The sequence below is a fragment of the Prionailurus bengalensis genome, chromosome D3 (assembly GCF_016509475.1).
Source record: "Prionailurus bengalensis isolate Pbe53 chromosome D3, Fcat_Pben_1.1_paternal_pri, whole genome shotgun sequence".
Lineage (NCBI taxonomy): Eukaryota > Metazoa > Chordata > Mammalia > Carnivora > Felidae > Prionailurus > Prionailurus bengalensis.
The window spans coordinates 93,932,825-93,953,382 of NC_057356.1; the positions used below are offsets into that span (position 1 = coordinate 93,932,825).

The 20,558-nt window shown below is 59.0% G+C and overlaps 1 protein-coding gene across 6 annotated transcripts in view; it reads left to right on the forward strand.

Annotated features, from left to right (window-relative positions):
* The window catches only part of NFATC1 (nuclear factor of activated T cells 1), a 105,351-nt gene extending 94,506 nt beyond the window's left edge, over positions 1–10,845 (forward strand). For all 6 annotated transcript variants that reach the window (XR_006294030.1, XM_043559126.1, XM_043559124.1 and 3 more), the window contains one exon: positions 9,107–10,845. Coding sequence is in view for 5 of the 6 variants with exons in the window: in XM_043559126.1 (XP_043415061.1) it covers positions 9,107–9,150 (44 nt within the window). In the remaining variant the exon portion in view is untranslated. The remainder of the gene's footprint in view (positions 1–9,106) is intronic.
* Positions 10,846–20,558: the final 9,713 nt, after the last annotated feature.

The window sequence follows — 20,558 nt, forward strand, 5'->3', positions numbered from 1 at the left end:
AGGAGCGACTGTGGGGTGAGTTTGGCGTGGAGACAAAAATGGGCCAGGTGATAGGGGAGCATATGCCCGCCGCACGCCCGCGGAACCCCCCAGTCACGTGGCCGGCCCGGTCCCCACGGAGGCTGGAGTTTCCACACGGGCGTTCGCATTATCTGGAGTATTCGGGCTAAATAAGGAAGCAGGCACTGAAGGCAGGAAAATTATTCTGTTTTAATGGCTGACAGTCCCGTGTGACAATAGTATCTGCCGGTGCCAGCCCCACACGCAGTCGGGAGGGTCATGTTTTATTAAAACCGTGACTTGTTGTCACTCAGACTTCGCCGTCCCGGTCCCTCCTTCCAAAAATAGCAGGCCCCGTGGCAGTGGCTTATTATGATTAAAAAGATAAAAATAAGTGAAGGCTGAAATGGGTCCAGGACACCCGAGGTAACACGGGAACTTACTTTTTAATGAAACTTGAGAGACGGCCTCATTTTCCACCGCCTCACAAAGCGTCTTTGAAAAAAGTCAGAAAAGTAAAACAGGACTTCGGTGATGTTGCAACTCTGCATTTTCAGAATTGCCATGGTTGTGACAGTCCTGCAGAAGGGCACCTGCTCTCGCCCGAGGCCGTGCGGGGCCGGGGACAGCACCGGCCACGCCAGGTGGGGCCGCATGGACGCTGAGCCCGCCGTCCACACCAGGCCACGGACGGAGTGCCCGCCGGTGAACGAGGAGGTAGGGACGGCGGACTTTGTAAGACGCTGCCTCTTTTAAGAAATTAAAACCCCGCACGAGAGACGGCTCCAGCTTTCTTCAGCGCCCACCCGTGCTTGGGGAGGGGGGGGGGGACAAAAGCGTGTTCTTCTCTGCTCCTACCTTTCCAAGCGGTGGCTTTTATCGTGACGTTTTCACGCACTGCCCACACCTGCCATAATGCTTTCGATCACCAAGGAGGTCTGGCTACGTCTGTGCAGTGGTGCATGTGAACACTGTGTGTCCAGCAGGCCACCGACCGCGTGGTTCACGCCCTCCGCACGGAAGGTCTCGGCAGCGGGGACCCGCGCGCTCGTTAGGATTTGCGTCCGGTGGCCTCCGCGTCCCAGAACCACTGGCCGTGTAAAGGTTCGCACGGCAGACACTACCTGGCCAGCGATATTTCTGGTTGCACTGCTGTCTGGCTAAATTATCATCCTCTCGGGTTACAGCACTAACTTTAGCTAACGGTGTATTTTCTGGGAAAGTTAGCAAATACTTTTTAAAATTATCTTTTAGTTATAGGAATGGGGAAAACGGCCTTCCTGTTTTGTTTTGCTCCTCACAAAGCTATTTTGGCTCTCCCTTAAAAATAAAAATGTCTCTGATGAAGGGCACGCATTTTGCTGTCCCTCAGAAAAAACTGAGTAAGCGCGTACCAACCACCCTTGTACGTTTCTTTACACGCGGTACTTAATTTGGCCGTGAGCTTCGAGCGGGCCCACGGGACGAGACGGTGCCGCTGTGGCCACAGGACCTGCGCCCAGAACTTAATCCTGTGTGGGTCCTTCCGGCCTGTTTGTTTCCCACGTGGCTTGTGTTTAAAGGACAGCGATGGCTTTTGAAAAGTCGTCCTCTTCGTGAAAAAGTGGCATTGTGGCCTGTCGTCAAACCAGAAATGAAAAAGGAACAGTGGCCCTGCCAGGCTGACTCTGAATGTTTAAAACTTCACGGGACAACTGTCTCCTTAGCAGAACTAACCTCACTATCGGAAAGGAGGAAGATGCTTTAAAAACGTGTTTTACGTGATCCAGTTAACGAGTACCGACGCAACCGATATTTTTTTCAAACAGCAGACGCAAGAGTGTTACTTGTGAAGTATAACCCTTCGCCATCTTCACTGAACTTTTTTTTTTAATTTTTTTTAACGTTTATTTATTTTTGAGACAGAGAGAGACAGAGCATGAACGGGAGGGGCAGAGAGAGAGGGAGACACAGAATCGGAAACAGGCTCCAGGCTCCGAGCCGTCAGCCCAGAGCCCGACGCGGGGCTCGAACTCACGGACCGCGAGATCGTGACCTGAGCTGAAGTCGGACGCTCAACCGACTGCGCCACCCAGGCGCCCCTCACTGAACTTTTTTAAAGCAAAGATGATGCCGTGTGGCTGGGGGAACGTTGCCGAACTGGATTTCTTACTCCCGAGGCCCAAACCCAGCTCCCGAGGAAGTCGGCCCAGTGTCTGTGTGGACACCCACCTCTCCCGTGTCCCCCCTCCCCGAAGCCCCGCACGTGGGCCCCACGACCCTGATGGGTGGGTTCCTGCCAGAGAGAGGGGACAGAGAACCCCGCCCACGGTCCCAGGCCTGTGGGGCCAGGCAGGGGCAGCCCGGGGGCGTCCGTTCAGTTGTCTTGCCCCGGGTGACACTCAGGGCTGCGTCCGGGGCTGTCGGCGCTCTGTGACAGACACGGGGCGTGCGGCCCGTGTTTGCGTTAGCCCACGACACGCCTACACAGAGAGGTGCTCTGATCCTCTAAAGAATGCACACGCTGTGCAGGAAACACTGAAACTCAACACACGGAAATGACCCCCGCCTCTCGGCACCGTGGTGGGTCTCTGAGCGCGCGTGCAGCGTGGCCTAGCCCAGGCCTCCGCTGACGTGCCCGAAAGTCCACTCTTCCCACGGACAGGAAACTGAACGTTCACCAGAAAGTGCCAGTCCTGCGGCACGTCGGCTGTGGAAGCAGGCTGGCCGAGCACGCACTGGGCACGTCGACGCGTCCCTCTGCCGTTCAGAAAGCCAGCCTGGAGAGCCTGTCCCCAAGGAGGCCGTCGCTCAGGCCGCTGACGATGCCGTGTGAGGCCTGGAGCGTCCCCTGCCCTCTCTGGGCCCGTCTTCGAAGAACGATAATAACATCCACCTCCCAGAGGGCTGGGGAGGGTGCTGTGCGGTTCACGCCTGTCTTACGCTCGGCACGCGCAACTCCATCCGGGAGGTTGGTTTCTCCGTTCGGCGTGATCACGGCATCCCCGACTCAGAGGGCAAAGAGGGGTCTCGGCCAAGCCCCCTTGTCACGGAGGAGACCCTCAGGCTCCAGTCAGGCGCAGGGGCAGGGTGAGAACAGGACCCAGGTCATCTTCCTCCGGCCCTCCCGCTGCTGCGTCCGCCCCGAGAGCGAGTGTCTGGGGCGCAAAGGGCTCACGTCAGGTTTTCCGGGGAAGGCCACAGGCCTCCGTTCATGAATCTCTGACCCGGCGCTTAAATGGTGCGGCAATCACGTGAAGGGACTTGAGTTCTGAGAAAGTTAGAGAATCGTGGGACCACGAGGAGTTGTTGGCTTTGAAGTGGCTTCATTCGCGGCCCCGGGCACCCCCCACCCCGCACAACAGGGGTCGGGCCGCCTTTCAGAACAAGCACCGCCGAGATGCTGGGACGTTTCTGTCACTTTCTGGGGATTGCTTTCCCTCCCAGAGTCTGTTTCTGTTTTAACTCTGCTCGCACAACGTCCTCTGGTTCTTAGGATCTAAGGACACACTGTCAGGACCCCGGGTCTCCTTTCTAGTCTTAGGGTGCCGTCATCACTTCCAAGCCCCTGTTACTTAAAGTCAAGCACAGACGCACACACCATCACTTCTTCCCTCGGGGTAGGAAGGAGGGCTGTCGCGGAGGAAGTGTGGGGGCCGAAAAGATGGACGGCACCCTCCTCCCCAGGCCGGCGGTGAGCAAGCTGCCTCAGAGGCCGAGAGAGGCCCCCACGGGCAGGCAAGGTGTGTTGACAGCGGGCGGCTGTGCTGGGCCGTCACATCAGAAAAACAGACTTAAACCCGGTCGAGTGGGCGCACGCGGCGAGAGCGGGGCCCGTGTCAGGCGGGCGGCGTCGTGTCAGGGCCTCCGGCAGACCGTCCGTGTGGCGCCTGGAACCACCGTGCCACGCCGCTGGGATTTCTGAATGAAGTTTCCCATACGGCGTGTCAGCAAACCTCTGGCTTTGATATCTGTGTGATCGGGTTGAGGGCGGCCAGTTCCCTTTGCTGTTTGTTTCAGAGCAAAGGAAATGCTGATGTGCGGTGTTCGTTCTGACGATGCAGTGGAAAATTGGTGGCCGTACAGACACCGAGTGGTTCCTGGTTCCTCCGGTCGCTTGCTTCTTCTCCTCCTTGAAAAAAAAAGTTTTTTTTCTTTTTTCAAGGCACGGAACAGCTAGTACAGGAGAAATGAATGAAAAAAAGTAGGTGTTTTTAGCACAAACGGAACAGAATGCCACGTCTGTGTGCATGGCGCCCCTGGGGGGTGGTGTTTTAAGAGAAGCCGCGGAAGAGGGGAACGCGGCCCTGCCTTCGGCCCTTCCCCACCCTTCACGCCGGGTTCTGAGCCCCGCGCAGCCCTGCGGGCACAGAGGGGACCAGGGGCAGGGGCAGAGTGGAGGCCAGGCTGGGAGGAGGGGGCCTGGCGGGCTCGGGCACGGACCCTGGGCTGGTGGAGCTCCTCACCCGTGAGCCCGAGGGCCGCCGTGGCCACTTGCCGAGCCTCCCTCCCACTCTCTGCTTCCAAACCTGCGACTGCGGCGTCTGCCTCCCCTCCCTCCTGGGACTGTGCGGGGGACGGCAACGGTGCGCGTGCGTGTGTGTGGGGAGCGGGGGGCCGCCTACGTGCGGGGCCGACCTGCCCCACGCTGGTTCCTGACATTCTGATTGAGATCCTTGGCCGCTTTCGAAAACCAGGAATTCCGAAAAGGGGGGAAACTGGGCTTATAAGCGAGGCGTCAAGGAGGAAAACACGTTCAGTGAGGTTCGGACCCTCGCCGCCCCCTTCGGTCATGTCGTCTCAGGAGAGCCCGACAGACGCGCAACAGGGGTAAACTGAGGCCATTTCACTACAGCACGAGGCTGTAAAGTCCGTTTTTTTTCAAAATGGTGTTGAAAAGGAAACTCGTTAGATGAAAATACAAAAATTTTACTTTAGAAAGGACCCTTCACTGATTACTTTGCGAGCTTATTTGTAAATCACCGCGAGATCTGTGTGTGTTGCCGGAAGGTTCCAGTGACTGTGGACAGATAACGTGAGCAGAGGTGAGCGCGCTTGCCTGTGCTGTGTACATTTTAGACTTTAAATGTTAGAAAAACACGAATTTTCTTTTTACTCCGTCTCAGACCTGCGCATCAAGGTGACTCGGGTGTGTGTGTGTGTATCCTGCACACGTATCCCAGAGTCAAACAAGAATTCAAACTGCCACAGAAGTTTCAGGAAAAAAAACAGTAGTTTCCACCTGGGGAGCGCTTGAGAGAAAACTTAAATACGAGGGGAAAAACCTTTCTCATTAAATTAAATTGTGGCATAACAGCTCACCACATCCTGCTGCAGGGACATCCGACGCTAAGCACAGCAAAGGTTCCTCTTTTAGGCGTCTGACAAGCTGTGAGGGTCACATGTCACCTGCAGTGCAAAACACTTGCACAGAGAAAAAACCCTGCGTGTCGGTGGAAAAGCTGAATAAGAAGATGGAAACCGTCAGCAGAGAGGAGACACTGTAGGAAACCGTGACCGAGGGAAAACCGCCCCCAAAGTCACCAGCACAAGCCCCTGGGGGCGGCCGTGGACTCACGGGGCCTCGGCACCGTGACCTCACGGAAGACAAGTGGGAGGCCGTGGCCGGGGCGAGGCCGGGGGAGACGGACCCCGCGTTCTCGTCCCCAACCCGGCCCTCGGAGCGCCCGGGCCCTGCCTGAGGTCCGTCTGGGAGCAGGAGCCAGCGTGGCTTTCCCCGCAAGGCCAAGGCACAGACTGTGAAACAGCGCGGCTGTGCCGTCGTCCCGCCCTCAGTTGTGCGGCCGAGCTGTGCGGGGCACCTGGTCCACCTGCCCCTTCTGTCAGCTGCGGCTGCCCCGTGCGCTCCCGAGGGGACCTCGGGGCAGGTCCGGAGGGCGTTGGCGCGTGCGCGTGGGTCCTGAGCGCGGCGCTAAGGCGCCTGCCGCGCCGTGACGCTGCTCGACGCTGCCGGGCCTGGAGGACGGGGGCATCGGACGACCGCTCGCTTCCGGCCGGCCGTTGCTGGGAGGCAGGCGGGGCCGGTGACTTCTCAGAAGCCCACGGACGCCAGTGACGGACCAGGAGCACGGCCCTCCCAGCCCCCCCGAGACCCTCCTGCCAGCCTGGGTGGGGGCAGGTGCCAGGACAGAGGGCCGTGACGCGCTCCGCCAGGTCCCTGGGCCGCTCAGGATGCGCTGAGTGATTTCCCCACCCCCACCCACCTCGGGCTCCCCCTTCAAGGTTCAGGTGACCCGGTGGGCAGCAAGGGGAAGCCCGCTTCTGAGGCTGCTTCCCCTTTTGTCGTGTCACACAGGTGTTGTTTTTCCTGTGCTCTGTGTAGCCCGGGCGAACTAGAAGACTCGTGGCTTCTTCGCTTCAGCCTCCCTTCTATTGGTCGTCCTTATTACCCGTCAGACGTCCCCACGTTCCCAGATAGGATTGCCCCTCAGCCCTCCTGACGTTTCCCTGCCATTATTACCCCTCGGACCTTCTGAAATGCCCCGTCACCGTTACCCCTCAGACCTCCCCAACTTCCCCGATACAGTTACCCCTCAGACCTCCCCACGTTCCCCATCATTATTCCCCCTCAGACCCTCACACTTTCCCGTCATTATCACTCCCTCTACCTTCCCACGTTCCCTGGCATTATTACCCCTGTGACTTGCCCCACATTTTCCCTCGTTATTAACCATCAGGCCCCCGCAGATTCCGTCTTTTTTTCTTTGTCTGGCTCCCTCACATCTCCGTCACTATAGCCCCTCAGAACGCCCCGACTTCCCGGTCATTATTGCCCCTGAGAGCTTCCCCCCCACCTGGTCAGCGATCTCACTCGGGTCGCATCTCTGGTCTGAGACTTCGCTGTCCTTGGCATTGGAAGGAGCAGTGACACCCAAACCCCCGTGTGTGTAACTGACGAGTCTGGCCCGTCCCTCAGGGCGTCCTGTCCAGGAGGCCGGGTCTGCACAAGCTGTCATGGCTGAGTGTTGCAGCCCCCAACCCAGGCAGGCACGTGGGGGCCGGACACCCCCGTCCCACCGTGCCATCACCTGCTGGGCCCGGAGCCCAGACGTCGCCACGGACGCCCCCCAGACTTCCATCCGAAATTGGGTCAGGAAGGGCTCCTGGGCCCACGGGCCCGGTCAGCGTAGGAGGATCTGAGACTTTTGGACTTCTAAAGTGCCCGGTGCCACGCCGGCCGTGGCGACGTGCTCTGTGGGGGGGTGGCGGTCGCCGCCTCTGCCAGCTGCCACCGCGGGGCTGGGCTTTCCGCACGCGGCTTCCTGCCGTGCTGAGGGTGTCCCGCCTGCCCCGCGTGGTCCGGAGACACGCGAGTGGCAGGAGGACCTTCTCCGCGCCAAGGCAGGGCCCCGAGGAAGCTCGTGCTCGTCATCCTTCTCTGTGCGAATGTTCTTCTGTGTCACGCTCTTCTGCAAAATACCAGCCGGACGCGCGCCTCTCGAAACAGAAGGCCCGGCAAGTGAAGCGGGAGGCGGAGGGGAACTGTCGCTGGTGGCCCAGGCCCTTGTGTCCGTGCTCAGGGGCCCGTGGCACCTGGGACCTTGGGAGCGCAGGGCAGTCTCGGGGTCAAGTGATGGGGGAGGCCGTGTTGTCCGGGCGGCGGAAGCGGGGAGCACCTCGCCCTGCCTTCCCAGGTGCCTCGGCCGCGCGCTTCTCAGTGCTCTCTAGCGGGCCTCGCAAAGCTGGGCGGCCAGGGTGTCGCAGAGAAACTGCGCGTGGCTGACCCCTGGGACGCTCCAGGGACGGGTGTTGTCCTGAGAGCTGGCCTGAGCAGCCGGGCCTCATTAGCGGCTGGGAAGAGTCACTCGCCCGGCGTGAGCCACGGCCCCTCCGGTGTTTTGTGCCTGAAGGTCAGTGCCATCTTCAGAGAAGGTGTGGCTCGTGCATCACGTCCGTGTCCCCGGCAGATGTGTCCTCTGCAGGCATGCTGGCCTGGCGCCCACTCTGGCCTGCTGTGCTTCTGGTGTTTGCATTAAGTGACTCATCCCCCCCCCCCCCCCGCCCCATAGGCGGCCCCCTTGCAGGCCGCGGGTGGGCCTGGGCACAGTGTGGGACGCCATGGCCCTGGGTCTGAGCCCGGGCTGCACCTTCGGGAAGAGCTGGTGGCCTGGGGCTTCGCGGGCAGGCTCCCGCCTGTGAAGCCGGGCTGTTATCAGCACCCATATGACACGGTTCCTGGTTCCCCCAACCCCGTTTTATTATTGTTGTTCTTAACAATAGTAGGGGTGTCGAAAGGGCATTTAGGGGAGGGGTGGGGGTGATGACAGGTGTGCCAGCTGCCGGCTGCAGGAAGCCGCCCTCGGACACGCTGGGGCCTTTGCAGAAACACGCGGAATTTATCTGGGCGGCAAAGGGAAGCCCGGGCAGTTCCGTGACGTGAGCGTGTGCTCCCCACCCCCCAGTTCTCTTGGCAAAGTGGGCCGTGGGGACGCGTCCCCTGCCTGGGGGCCGGTCACGGGGTGGAGAGAGGGATGTTGTGCAGCTCGCTCACGATGGCCTTTGCCAGCTTCGCTCATTTCCTCTCCTGCTGCCAAAAACCACACGCTGATAGTGGACACGGACGAGGAAACAAAAATGGAGGAAGAGCCACAAACAAAGGGAGGCCCAGGCCGCCCCGTGGTCGGCCCTCCTCTCGGACGTGGCCTGTCCGACGACGAGAGCAAGGAGGGGGGGGTTCTCCGAGCATGGACTTCGCGGGGGTGCCTCCACCTCTTCCCGTGGAGACGCCAGCTGTGCGCTCCTGCCCGGAGAAGACGTGCTCACGGCACCCGGACCGGCGCCTGGCGCCTCTCCCGGAGCCCGCCGTCGCGGGGCCGGTTCGCAACCGTGCTTCTGGACTAGAGCGGTAACCCGACCACCGCCGGCCCCTGGAGTCGTGGAGCCGGGTCCCGGGCAGCTGTGTGCTGCCGGCTCAGGGCACCCCAGGCCCGCGGTGGGGAGCAGGAAGGAATTCCATCCCGCCCAGAGACACCCCCCCCCCCCGCCCCCCGGTCACGGGCTCCACGTGACTCGCCGAAAGCATGGCTGATGGGATTTCTGGTTCTTACATACGCTTCTGGGCAGAGCAGCGTTTCCCTAATGATTTCTCCGTTGTGTTTTCTTGCAGTAAATGAGATAATCCGGAACGATCTCTCCAGCACCAACATCTGATCGTAGCTGGCGACACGGAACTCGCTCCGAAGCCGCGTGGTGTCGACTCGGCCGCTGACCGTTGAGCTTCGGCACCAGGACTTCAAGTAAACTGAGCAGAGCCCTGGTGCCGGTCAGACCCCCGGCTTCGTGAAGATTTGCATCGTCCGCTCACAGAAGCCGCCCAGCGGCTGGTGGGACGGGCCACTCCTCCCGTGTCAAGACCGAAAGGGGCACGCCTCCCACGGGGGGACTCCAGTGCTGGAAGTGCCTTATTACACAGACCCCAGCATCGGGGCGCCACGGGGGAGCCCTGAGTCTGCTACCAGGAGAGTATTTGTAGGAGCAGAAGCTATAAAGACACTTCATCCTGAGGCTTTCTCTTGTATAAATTAGGAGAATACTGGCAAGCTAGGTAGGCATTGTGAGCAATACCTCACACGTGCTTCCTGCTTTTTTTCTCGGCTTTCCTCGGGCTGCAGCGTGCAATCTGTTGCCCCATTCGGTGCATCGTAGAGATCTGCTTTGTCCTCGCTCTCGTCACCTGCCCCCTCCCCCGTGTTACTGGAACCATAGGATCGTTAATTGTAGCATGCTAGGGTTTTGTTTTTAATCTGGCTTTGAGCGTAGTGCGAGTAAGGTGATAGCACAAGATAGGTTGCTGGACGAAAAGAGAAGTCTGTCTGCCCCACGACAGCTCTTGCGTTTGCATGTATGTACAGATTTGGCACATATTTAAGTACAAATAATGACGACAGAGGCGGTGACGTCCGGTCTTTGCCCAGCGAGGGCTGCCGTGTCAGCAGCAGTAACCAGCGTCCGTTCCGGAAGGTGCATCTAAGACAAAGCCTGGCTTTTCAGCTGCGTGTACCGGGGCCCACGTCCCTCCAGCGGGCCTTCGTCGTCTCGTGCCGTCAGCCGAGCACTTTAGAAAGCCAGGAGACGTGTGTTCTCAATGCCCGGATGCTACCAAACGGCAGGTGGGAAAGTCACTGTAAATAACATCACAAGAGGAGTGTAATATATTTGTTCAGCCGTAAGATTATTACTTCACAGAAGCCTTATATCTCTGCTTCATCTAAGACAACGATTACCAAAAACGTTTTAACATGCAGCGACTGTAGTATGTTTTCCGACTAGTTACTGTTAACGGATAGGTTGGTGTAAGCTTTACTACTGCGTTTGTGCAATTAACAGCTTATTACACGTTGTTACTAGCAGTGACCTGTTGTTCCACGTAACCAAAAAGCATGGTCTAATTGGCTAACCTAATAATTGTGCCTTAGGAATTCATGCCCCCTCATGGAACATGCCTGCATTGCACCCGCCGGCGGAGGTCGTAAGTTACAATAACGAAACATAGCGTCACGGTAGAGAACGCTCTCCCACAGGAACGATGATTTTAAAACTGCTCTTCAGTGCGGTTATGTCTTACTCCTGTCTGACTCCCAGAAAGGACACGGCCCCGAAAGCCACATCTGTAGCATTTGCACACAACTGTCACGGGCGACGGTGCATGGCTCCTCGTAGACCTGACCCTGCTTCTCCCAGGCTGCTGCCCCGCCCGTAGCCCAGACCGCAGCCCGCAGTTAGCGCCCCAGGACTCGCATGGAACACTTCTCAGTAGGCTGTCCTAAGGAGAGGAGACGTTTGGTATTCGTGTCCGCTGTCTGTGCTTAGGAAATAGATCCAATAAAGCAATATTTTTTTGCTGGACGATCTTAGTCTGCCGGTGATTCATTACGTGCGCGGACCACCCTACCCGGCTCTCAGTGACTTCCTGCGGTACGTCCTGGTTCCGTTGGCATCTGCACGAAGCGCTGTGGGGCAGAGCCGCCCCGGCACGACCACAAAGCACCGGCTGCCCCTGCAGTGGGGTCCCCTCCTCCACGTCCGAGGAGAGGCCTGCACAGAACACAGAAGAGGCGGCCGTGTGGCCGCGGCCGCAGATGCTCTAAACACCGCGCTTCAGAGCCGCTCACCCGGGCCGGGGGGACGGGGAGCTTTCACTCGAGCCAAATGCTTCCGCTCCGAAGGGTGGCCTGGGCGAGGCTGTGGCCACACGCACACCCGCGTGCAACGCGGCCGTCACTTGGGAAGATGACGTGTGTGCGCAGACCTGTTGTTGCCCTGCTTGCTCCTCCCGGCTACTCGGCCCCTTTCCCCACCAGACCCGCTGCGGCCCAGGTAGGGAAACGCTGTCAAGTTGTTCACGAAGCCAGCGTGAAACCCAGAACTTCTCCAGCAATGATGATTCTGAATTGTCACAAACGGTGCTTTGATTTTTAGGACTTCCTGAAATGTATGATTCGTTTTGCTGAGACGAGGTGGAGTGTTAGAGAAACCTGGGTCACCTAGCGAGCGGGGTGGCAAGCACCTGCTCCCTCCGAGGGGAGTGCGGGGGGTGGGGGGGCCGTGGACAAGAGGGGACCCGCGGGGCCCGTCACAGGCCAGGAGCCCCGAGCCCGCTGGACGCAGAGGGGATCCGGAGTGCCATCTGCCCCTCCTGAGAGCAGACCCACGGGGCCCCAGACCGCACTGGCATCCCTGAAGAATGTCCCGGAAGCTATTAATTTCAAAGCGAGTTTTTATAAACCCGTCACACCCCCCTGCCCAACAATAGGATTTTATATTCCAGAAACAAAAATACGAATCCACGAATTAAGGGATGGTCTCTGCCGAAAAAGTGGGGTTTCTGCAAATACCTGTTGACTTAGTTTCGTTTCTTTTGGGTTGATTTTGGGTAGTAAGGGAAGCGTAGTGTGGGCTCGCCTCTAGCAAGGCGTTTTGCCCTCACACCGCCACGCTGGCCGGGCCCCTAGAGCATCGGGGCCACTTGCCTGCCAGCCACTCGTCTCTCGCGGTGACCGCGATTGGGCGGCACGTGCCCCAGAACCGTCTGCTGTGGCGCAAAGCGGGGCCAGCCGTGCCCAGGGCCCATAGGGCAGACTCCTCCTCCCTCTGCCGCCGGTCCCGGCCCTTCCCACGTTTGAGACCGGGTGGTATGGAAAAGTCCGGCAAACGTCCAGTCCCTCCTTGTAACCATGCGCAACCTAAGCAAAAATCTGGGTACTTTAGCTCCCCCATCTCAAGGGCATCCTCTGACCTGAGCAGTCGGAGTCCCAGCTGGGGACGGCTCTCCATGCCCCCACCTTTGCTCCAAAGAGGGTCTGTGACCTCCCTGTGCGGTGTCCCAACAACATCGCAAGGAGGATGTGTCCGCAGAACTGTCGTTACATGTTTCCCGAGAAACGCGTCCCGTGTTGGAGCACAGAGGCTGTGCTGAAGCCGCTGTACCTGGGGAGGAGGTGCAGAGCCCGAGATAAAGGGCCTGTGTGTGTGAGACCACGGTCTTTAAAGACATGCACACAAGATGAAATTGAGCTTTTAAAGTGGACAAGTCAGTGGCACCGAGCACGTTCACGGTGTTGTGTAGCTGCCGCCTCTGTCTGGTTCCGAGTACGTCGTCACCCCCGAAGGGACCCCTGGACCCGTCGAGCGGTCGCCCCTGCCCCAGCCCCTGGTAACGTCCGTGAACTCTGTCTCTGGGGACCTGTGCTTTCTGGGGACTTCATATCCGTGCACCCGTACAGCAGGTGGCCTTGAACGAAAGAACTCAGCAGAATGGTTTCACGGTGCGTGCACATCACAGCATTTGTCAGGACTCCACACCTCACTCACTGGGTGGCCAAAACCCACTCCGCTGTGTGGCTAGAGCAGTTTGTGGACCGCTCGTTGGTGGGTGGACATCCGGGCCGCCTCCACCGTTGGGTGCTGGGAACACTGGCTGGGTCCCTGCCTGCAGGTCTGGGGCCCGTCCCTCGGAGTGCGTTTCTTGGGTACTTAGGTAATTGCCTCGCTCTTTTCTTTACGTTTATTTGTTTATTTGGGGGGGGGAGGTGCGGAGGGAGACAGGATCCCAAGCAGGTCTCAAGCTGCCAGCGCAGAGCCCGACGCAGGGCTCGATCTCACCAACCGGGAGATCCCGACCTGATCTGGAATCAAGAGGTGGACGCTCAAGTGACCAAGCCCCCCAGACGCCCCTGTGTGTGTCACGTTCGGAAGAACGGTTTTCCCTCGTCCGGTTTTAAACGTACTCGTCCCTGACGCAGACCCCGGATCACGAGCCCAATCTGCGGTCGTGGGTGTGAACCGCATCGCGTTCGTGGTTCTTCCTGCCAGGAGACATGACGTCAAGTATAAGGTGACCAGATGCTCACTGTGTCCAAGGGGAGGGCGGGTCTCACCCTCGTGCCTCCACCGCCGCCGGGTCGCCAGCGTCCCAGCCGTTCGTGAGGTGCCACCGGAGCCCGAGTTCCGTGTCGCTTTTTTACTTGCCACACACAGAGGACGCCGCGGGGAGAAGAGCAAAGACGACCGGTGTCGCCGGAGATGCGCGGCTGTGCGGGGCTCCCGCGAGCCCCCTGCCGGCCCGGCGCTCGGCGTCCTGACCTTGCCACGAGGACGACTGCCACTTTCTGCCCCGCGGGACCTTCTAACGGTCGCGTTCTCGCTGGGCCCTTGTGTCTGTGACCGGCGGGTCGCAGCCGAGCGGCTCCTTCCACAAGGTGCCCAGCACGGGAGTTACTGGCAGTAACGACTGTAATCGTCAGGGCCTTTTGTATCATTTTCCGTTCCTCGTTCTCCCCGAGTCGAGGAGGGGTGCCGAGGAGGGAGGAGGACTTGATCTGGAGGAAGCCCCAGTCACACATCTGGAGGGAGGGGGCGGCGATCGAGCCCTTCCCTCCTCGCTGCCCCTTCTGGAGCCCGGCCCGGGCTGCACAGACCGTCCCTGCTGCCTGTCAGCCCCACCCGCCAGGGGCACCCTGGTCCACAGGCGCTCCTCTGGAAGAGGTGCGTTTTCAAGACCATCTGAGGTTTGTCTCTGAAGGTCCTGAGCCGTGGATGTTGTCACCGGCGCTCCCTCCCCCCTCACTCTACCCAGTCCCCGTGCGGCGGCCCTGGGGTCCCGTCTCTACAGCACCGGGAAGGCCCAGATTCCGCCATTAGAGGGTCATTCCTGCGGCGTGAATTCCTGCAGTGTGAATAAAGCTGTGTCCACCATTTAAAGGTGACGCCCCGTGGTTGGAGGGTGCCAGTGGCCCCGGGCTGAGGGTCTCCACGTTTGCCTGGGAAGCAGCAGGAGCCCTGAATCTTGAAGGGAGAAGGGTGCCGGGACCGCCCGAAAACATTAGCTGAGACCGACAAAGCCACCGCCCCCTGCCAGCTCCCTGAACTGGCGTCCCCGGCGCGGCCCTCCGGGGACCCCCAGGCCCAGCCTCCTTCCGCGCCTCCGTGTGTGGCAGGCCGTGGCCGGACACCCCAGGCTGCACGGCAAAGCCACGGGGCACAGAGTTTCTTTGTGATTTGGGGGGACCCCTCCCTTCTCCTCCATCGGAGCAATGATTCCCTTCTACGGTGCAGTCAGCAGCGGGGCACAGCACAGACCAAGTGCCACCTCTGTGCGGGGCATGTTCTAGAAGCTTGGTGTAACGGCGGACAAGACTTCCTCCGGAGGAAAAGAGCCATTAACCTCCGTGCCCCGTGGAAGGGCCCACGCGCAGTCCGGCAGGGCGGGCGAGCCGTGCGGAAGAGGGGTGCCAGCGGGGAGCAGAGCGGGGGTCAGGGAGACCTCGCGGGAAAGTGCTGGTCGAGCCAACACTCGAAGAGGTGACATCGTCCCGAGCAAGAGTGCCCCATGGGGGCGACCACCAGCGCAGAGATCCTAGGCCGGGCACACCGGGCGCTCGCGAGAGGCCGGGAGGGACGAGGGGGCGGCGGGCAGGGGCAGGGTTTCTTTCCCATGAGGGCTAAGCCGGTGTTTCTGACCCTCACGTGGCCGGGCCCTGGGTCCGGGCAGATGCCATCACAGTGGACACGGCTGTCCTCGGCTTCCAGGTGGCCCAGCCTCTCAGACGCTCCCCTGGACGCCCGGATGCCAGGATGTAAGGAGCACGCCGTGGGGAGGCCGCGTGCGGATGTCCCCGCAGATCCCTGGGCGTGTGAGGGGGAGAGGACAGACAGACAGACAGACGGCCGAAGAGACGCAGAGAGCCGCCCCCTCCCCCCCCGGACTCAGGGCAGCCGGGACCAGATGTCCCTGGTGGCGTCGAGCCCCGTCATCAGGCAGCTGCGTTACAAAACTAATAATCCACGAAACAAAGAGTTACAGCGAAATAAGAAGAATCCGGGTCGTACCAGCCAGGTTAGTTTGGGCGAGGAAAGGGGTGGGATCCGGGGCCCAGGCGGGTGCCGCTGGGAGAGGAGACCCGGTGGGGGCGGCCCCACGTTCGGCCGTGCCCCGCTTCCTCCTGGCGCCCTCCCGGCTGCCCAGCCAGACTTGCGTCCTGGATGGAGCCCTCTGCTGCCCCTCCTGCTGCCCTCACTTCTCTCGGCGTAAGTGTGGTGCACGTCTCGCCCCGCTTGGCACTGTCTCCCCGGGGACTCAGCTGACGGCACGCTAACGTCCCCGTCCGTAAGATAAGGGGCTGTCCTCCCCAGAGCCGATGCACTCGTGGCATCCGTGACGGGCGGTGCGCGTGTCCCCAGGGTTCCTGCACTGGAGCCCCAACCCCCAGAGCGCCGACGTGGGGAGGTGGGCCTTTGGGAGCCGGTTACGGGAGCCCGCGCGGACAGAGGGGGCCCTCTCGCTGTCGGCAGCCGCTGCGTGGGGAGGACAGAAGGTGGGTCTGAAAGCCCGCGGCCGTGCCCGGAGGCCGCCACGCTGGCACCGAGCGGAACCTCCCGCCCCAGCACTGAGAAGAGAATGCGCCCGGCTGAGCCCTGGGGCTCGTCCCCCCGGACGGAGCGGAGACGGCACCTCCGGGCTCCGCTGCTGCCCCGCGTCTCCCGCATCTCAGCGGCCACGGTCCTCCTGGGGGGGGGCGGGGAGCGCTGCCGGCGCGGGCGCACCCTTCCAGCGCGAGGACAGAAGATGGGGGTGTCCCCATGTCGCGCGGAAAGAGGCGGGAATTGAAATACTCCTTGAGGAAGGGGACCAGGGTCGGGGGTGTGTGTGGAGTGCGTGTGGTGTGGGTCGAGCGTGCTGCGTGTGTGTGAGTGCGTGTGTGTCCTGCGTGCTGTGCGTCGAGGGTGCGTGGTGAGTGTGCAGTGTGCTGCCCGGGTCGCGTCCGTCGCCCCCGCCGCACGCATCTGCGCTCCGTATCTGCGGCCCTGCCGTTTCTTTTCCGTGGCCCCGTGTGTTCTGTGGGCGCAGCCAGCCGTGCCTCCGGGGTCCGTCCTCCGTGCTCCCCGCCGCCGGGCACCCTTCCGTCCACGGGTGGAGCCCGGCGCCTGTAAGTCCTCGCCCACTGAGGGCGGCTGGGCCCCCGGGGGGCCGCCGTGAAGGGTGCCCGCGTGAGTGTTCATCGCGGGGAGCACGGGGTTCCTGTCCGTGGGGCGGGGGCCCGAGGCAGCGGCCGCGGGCCGTAGGCAAGAGCGCGCTCCGCTTGCCGAGCGCCCCGAGTCCTCCGGGGAGTCGCTCGCTCGCTCTCAGCACCCCTCCAGCAGCCCGTGAGCGATCCTCGGCCGGCCGGCCATCCTGGTCGCCGGGCGCTGCCGTGGCACCGTGGTTTGCACACGCGGTGCCCGGTGGCTGCTGGTGGCGAGCACTTCTCACGCCTGGCCGCCATCGGTGCGCTCTCTTTGGTGACACGACTCTTTGTGCCTTGGCCTGTTTTCTACCAGGATTGTTTTTGTCTTGTTTTAACTGTCAGGTTTCAGGGGCCTTTATAATGCACGTCGTCTGTCAGACGGTGGTTTGCAAATATTTTCTCCCAGTCTGTGGCTTGTCTTCTTAGCCTCTCGACAGATCTTTAGGAGAGAAAAACTCGAATTTTGGTGAGACACAATTTGTCAGTTTTTCCCTTGACGGGTCATGCGCTTGGTGTCGAGCCTGACAGCGGTCTTCCTGGCCCTCGGCCCCGAGGAGTCCCTTCTACGTTTTGTCCTGCAAGTTTTAGAGGTTTGTTTGACATTTGAGTCCATGATCCCTTTTGAGCTAACTTTCTGCATAAGGGGTGAACCTGGGGTTCATGTCCCCTCACACACCCGATTGCTCCGTCCGTTTGGGGATGGTGTGGGTCTGTTTCTGGGTTCTGTCTTCCTTCCCGGGATCTGCAGGTCGAGCCCCCCGCTGGCCCCCGCTGCCAGTGCTGCTGTAAGTCTCGGAATCCGCTCGAGCAATTTCTCCCACTGCATCTTTTCCAAAATCACTGTATCTGCCCAGGCCCCGTGTCTTCCCACGTAGACTGTACCATAAAGTTGTCTACGCCCCCGGGGAGCCACGCGGGGTGCGGATGGGAATCGCGCTAAACCCGTGGGTCGACTTGGGAAGAACTGGAAACTTGGAAACTGTGTTGGGGGTCCAGAGCAGCGCGTATTCGCTGCATGTCCTGGGCTCCTCCTGCCCACTATGAAGGCAAAACCCTTCTGGGGACACTGCCGGCTGCCCTGTGAACTGCGTGGCTTTCTGCCCTGGGGTCTTATGTGAGGGCCAGTGCTGCCCCCCTCGGACCCTCCAGCGCAGCTCTTTGCCCTGAGGGGCCTCACCCCTGCAGGGGTCCAGGCTCTCACCTGGGCTCCCAGCTCCGCTTCCTCAGGCCGGCTGGGTCCGCACCTCGTTGCCTGGGGTTGAATGTGTGACCGGTTTCCTATACTTCCCCCCCTTTTTGCTTGTTTGGTGAGAGGGGGACTCTGGTTCCTGTTACTCCGCCTTGGCTGAGCACGGGAGTCCTGGTGCCTGACTGCTCACAGCTTCTCTGGCAGGGGAGCAGTCGGGGCAGGAACCAGCTTCCATTTTCGCTGCATTTTGTACCCATAACAATGATGCCATTCACATGAAACCTGCGCTGCTCGCCAAGAGAGTGACTTGTGATCACGAGATATGCCTTGGGGCCCCGCTTAATTTTAATCGGAAGGGAAAGCGTCAAACCGAGGCTGAAAAGCAACTCCCGCTGCCAAGAATGCTTTTTACCTGGAGGAGGAACAAACAGAACCCAGGGAAGCGACAGAGAAGCAGAAGTGTGTCTGTGTTCAGGTGGGTGGGGACACCTCCCACGTGGCCGTGGTGTCGTGTGGTCACTGTGACGGGTTGTCCAGGCTGAGCTCAGCCCGCTACCTCCGCCCCCCTGCACGACGCCGTCCTCACCTGGAACCGGCACGGAGACCCGGCCAGGCTCACGCCGCGGCCCCGCCAAGGTCAGGCTGCCTCTCAAGGACGCCACTCTCCGTCTCGCCCCGAGTGACACACACCCAGAAACCCACAGGGAACCGTCGGCACACCTAGCTCTATGCCCCGAAAATGAAGATGGCTGAATTTCTGTGAAGTCTGTTTTCATGGACTAAACCTGAAGACATTCTAACCAAGTCCACCTTAATTTGGGAAATAAAATGATTGGACATGATGACGTTTCACTGATTCAGGTTCACTTTTCAACTTTTTAGTGAGAAAGGAGTTTGCCAAGCAATTGAATCCCTCAAAACAAGTTGTAAGTGCTAGTCTTACAGAGCAGTTTTAAGGACTCATTGCGTGCAAATAAGGCTACTAATTATGAGACTTCTTTCCTATTCCCTGAAGTGGGCCCAGCAGGACTTCAACTTGAAAATATACTATTAGCAATTAGTCCCTGTAACTACATATACTTGAGAGGAATAAAGAATTTTTTTAAAAGTATGCCCCCTAACCCAAAATTTTCACCAATTTAGACGTCACTTAATCTAGGTAATAATTGCACACGTCTCCTGTACATAATTCAACTGCAGTTTTCCAAGTGTTTTTCAACTGTGTTGTTCCTCGTTTGACCTCAAAGCCATCCTGTGAGGAAGACAAGGCAAATCAAAATCCCCATCTATAGATGCAGTAACAGAGGTGGGGTGGGGGCATCGCAGCGACTTGTAGGGTCACAGGGCTTTCTCATTTTGTGCTCATGCTTTGACGAGAGATAACCTGACATTCATTCAGTGATTCATCCACCCATCCATCCATCCACCTATCCATCCATCCATCATCCTTCCATCACCCATCCATCATCCATTCACCCATACATTTATCTATCCATTTATCCATCCATCCATCCAACCACCCATCCACCCATCCATGCATCCATTCATATATCCACCCACCTACTCACCCATCCGTCCATTTATCCATCCATCATCCATCCATCCATCCTTCCATCCACCCACCTACCCATTTATCCATTTTTCCACCCATTCACCCATCCATCCATTTATCTATCCACTTACCCATCCATCCATCTATCCATCCACCCACCCACCCATTCATCCATTTATCTGTCCACTTATCCATCCACCCACCTATCCATCCATCTATCCATCCACCCTCCATCCACCCATCCATCCATTTATCTATCCACTTATCTATCCATCCATCCATCTATCCATCCACCCACCATCCATCCATCCACTTATCTATCCATCATCCATCCATCCATCCATCCACCCACCCATTTATCCATTTTTCCACCCATTCACCCATCCATCTATTTATCTATCCACTTACCCATCCATCCATCTATCCATCCATCCATCCATTTATCCATCCATTTATCCACCCACCTACTCACCCACCTATCCATTTATCTATCCGCTTATCCATCCATCCATCCATCCATCCACCCACCCATTCATCCATTTATCTATCCACTTATCCATCCATCCATCCATCCATCCATCCATCCATCCATTTATCCATCCATTTATCCACCCACCTACTCACCCACCTATCCATTTATCTATTCACTTATCCATCCATCCACCCACCCACCCATTCATCCATTTATCTATCCACTTATCCATCCATCCATCTATCCATCCACCCACCCACCCATCCATCCATTTATCTATCCACTTATCTATCCATCCATCCATCCATCTATCCATCCATCCACCCATCCATTTATCCATCCATCCATCCATCCATCCATCTACTCATCCATCCATTTATCCACTCATCCACCCGTTCATTCCCTCACCCACTCACCCATCCATGTATCTATCCATTTATCCATTCTTCTATCTATCCATCATCCATCCATCCATCCACCCACCCATCCATCCATTTATCTATCCACTTATGCATCCATCCATCCATCCACCCACCCATCCATCCATTTATCCACTCATCCATCTATCCACTCATCATGCATCCACCCCTTCACCCATCCCTGCCTCCATCCATTCCCACTGAATTAACATATTTTGCACGTTTCCTCACTTACATCCCACCACACAGCTGATGTTGGGAGTCTGTCATCATTGTACAGCAGCGTGTGCCAGCCGAGCAAGGGTCCCTGGCTCACAGTGTCGGCGGGCAGGCCCTGAGAGCAGCTCCACCGATGTAATTAATTCAGGCTGTGACTAAGGCACAGTCAGTGCACGGAGACAGCACTGACCATCTGGCATAGGAG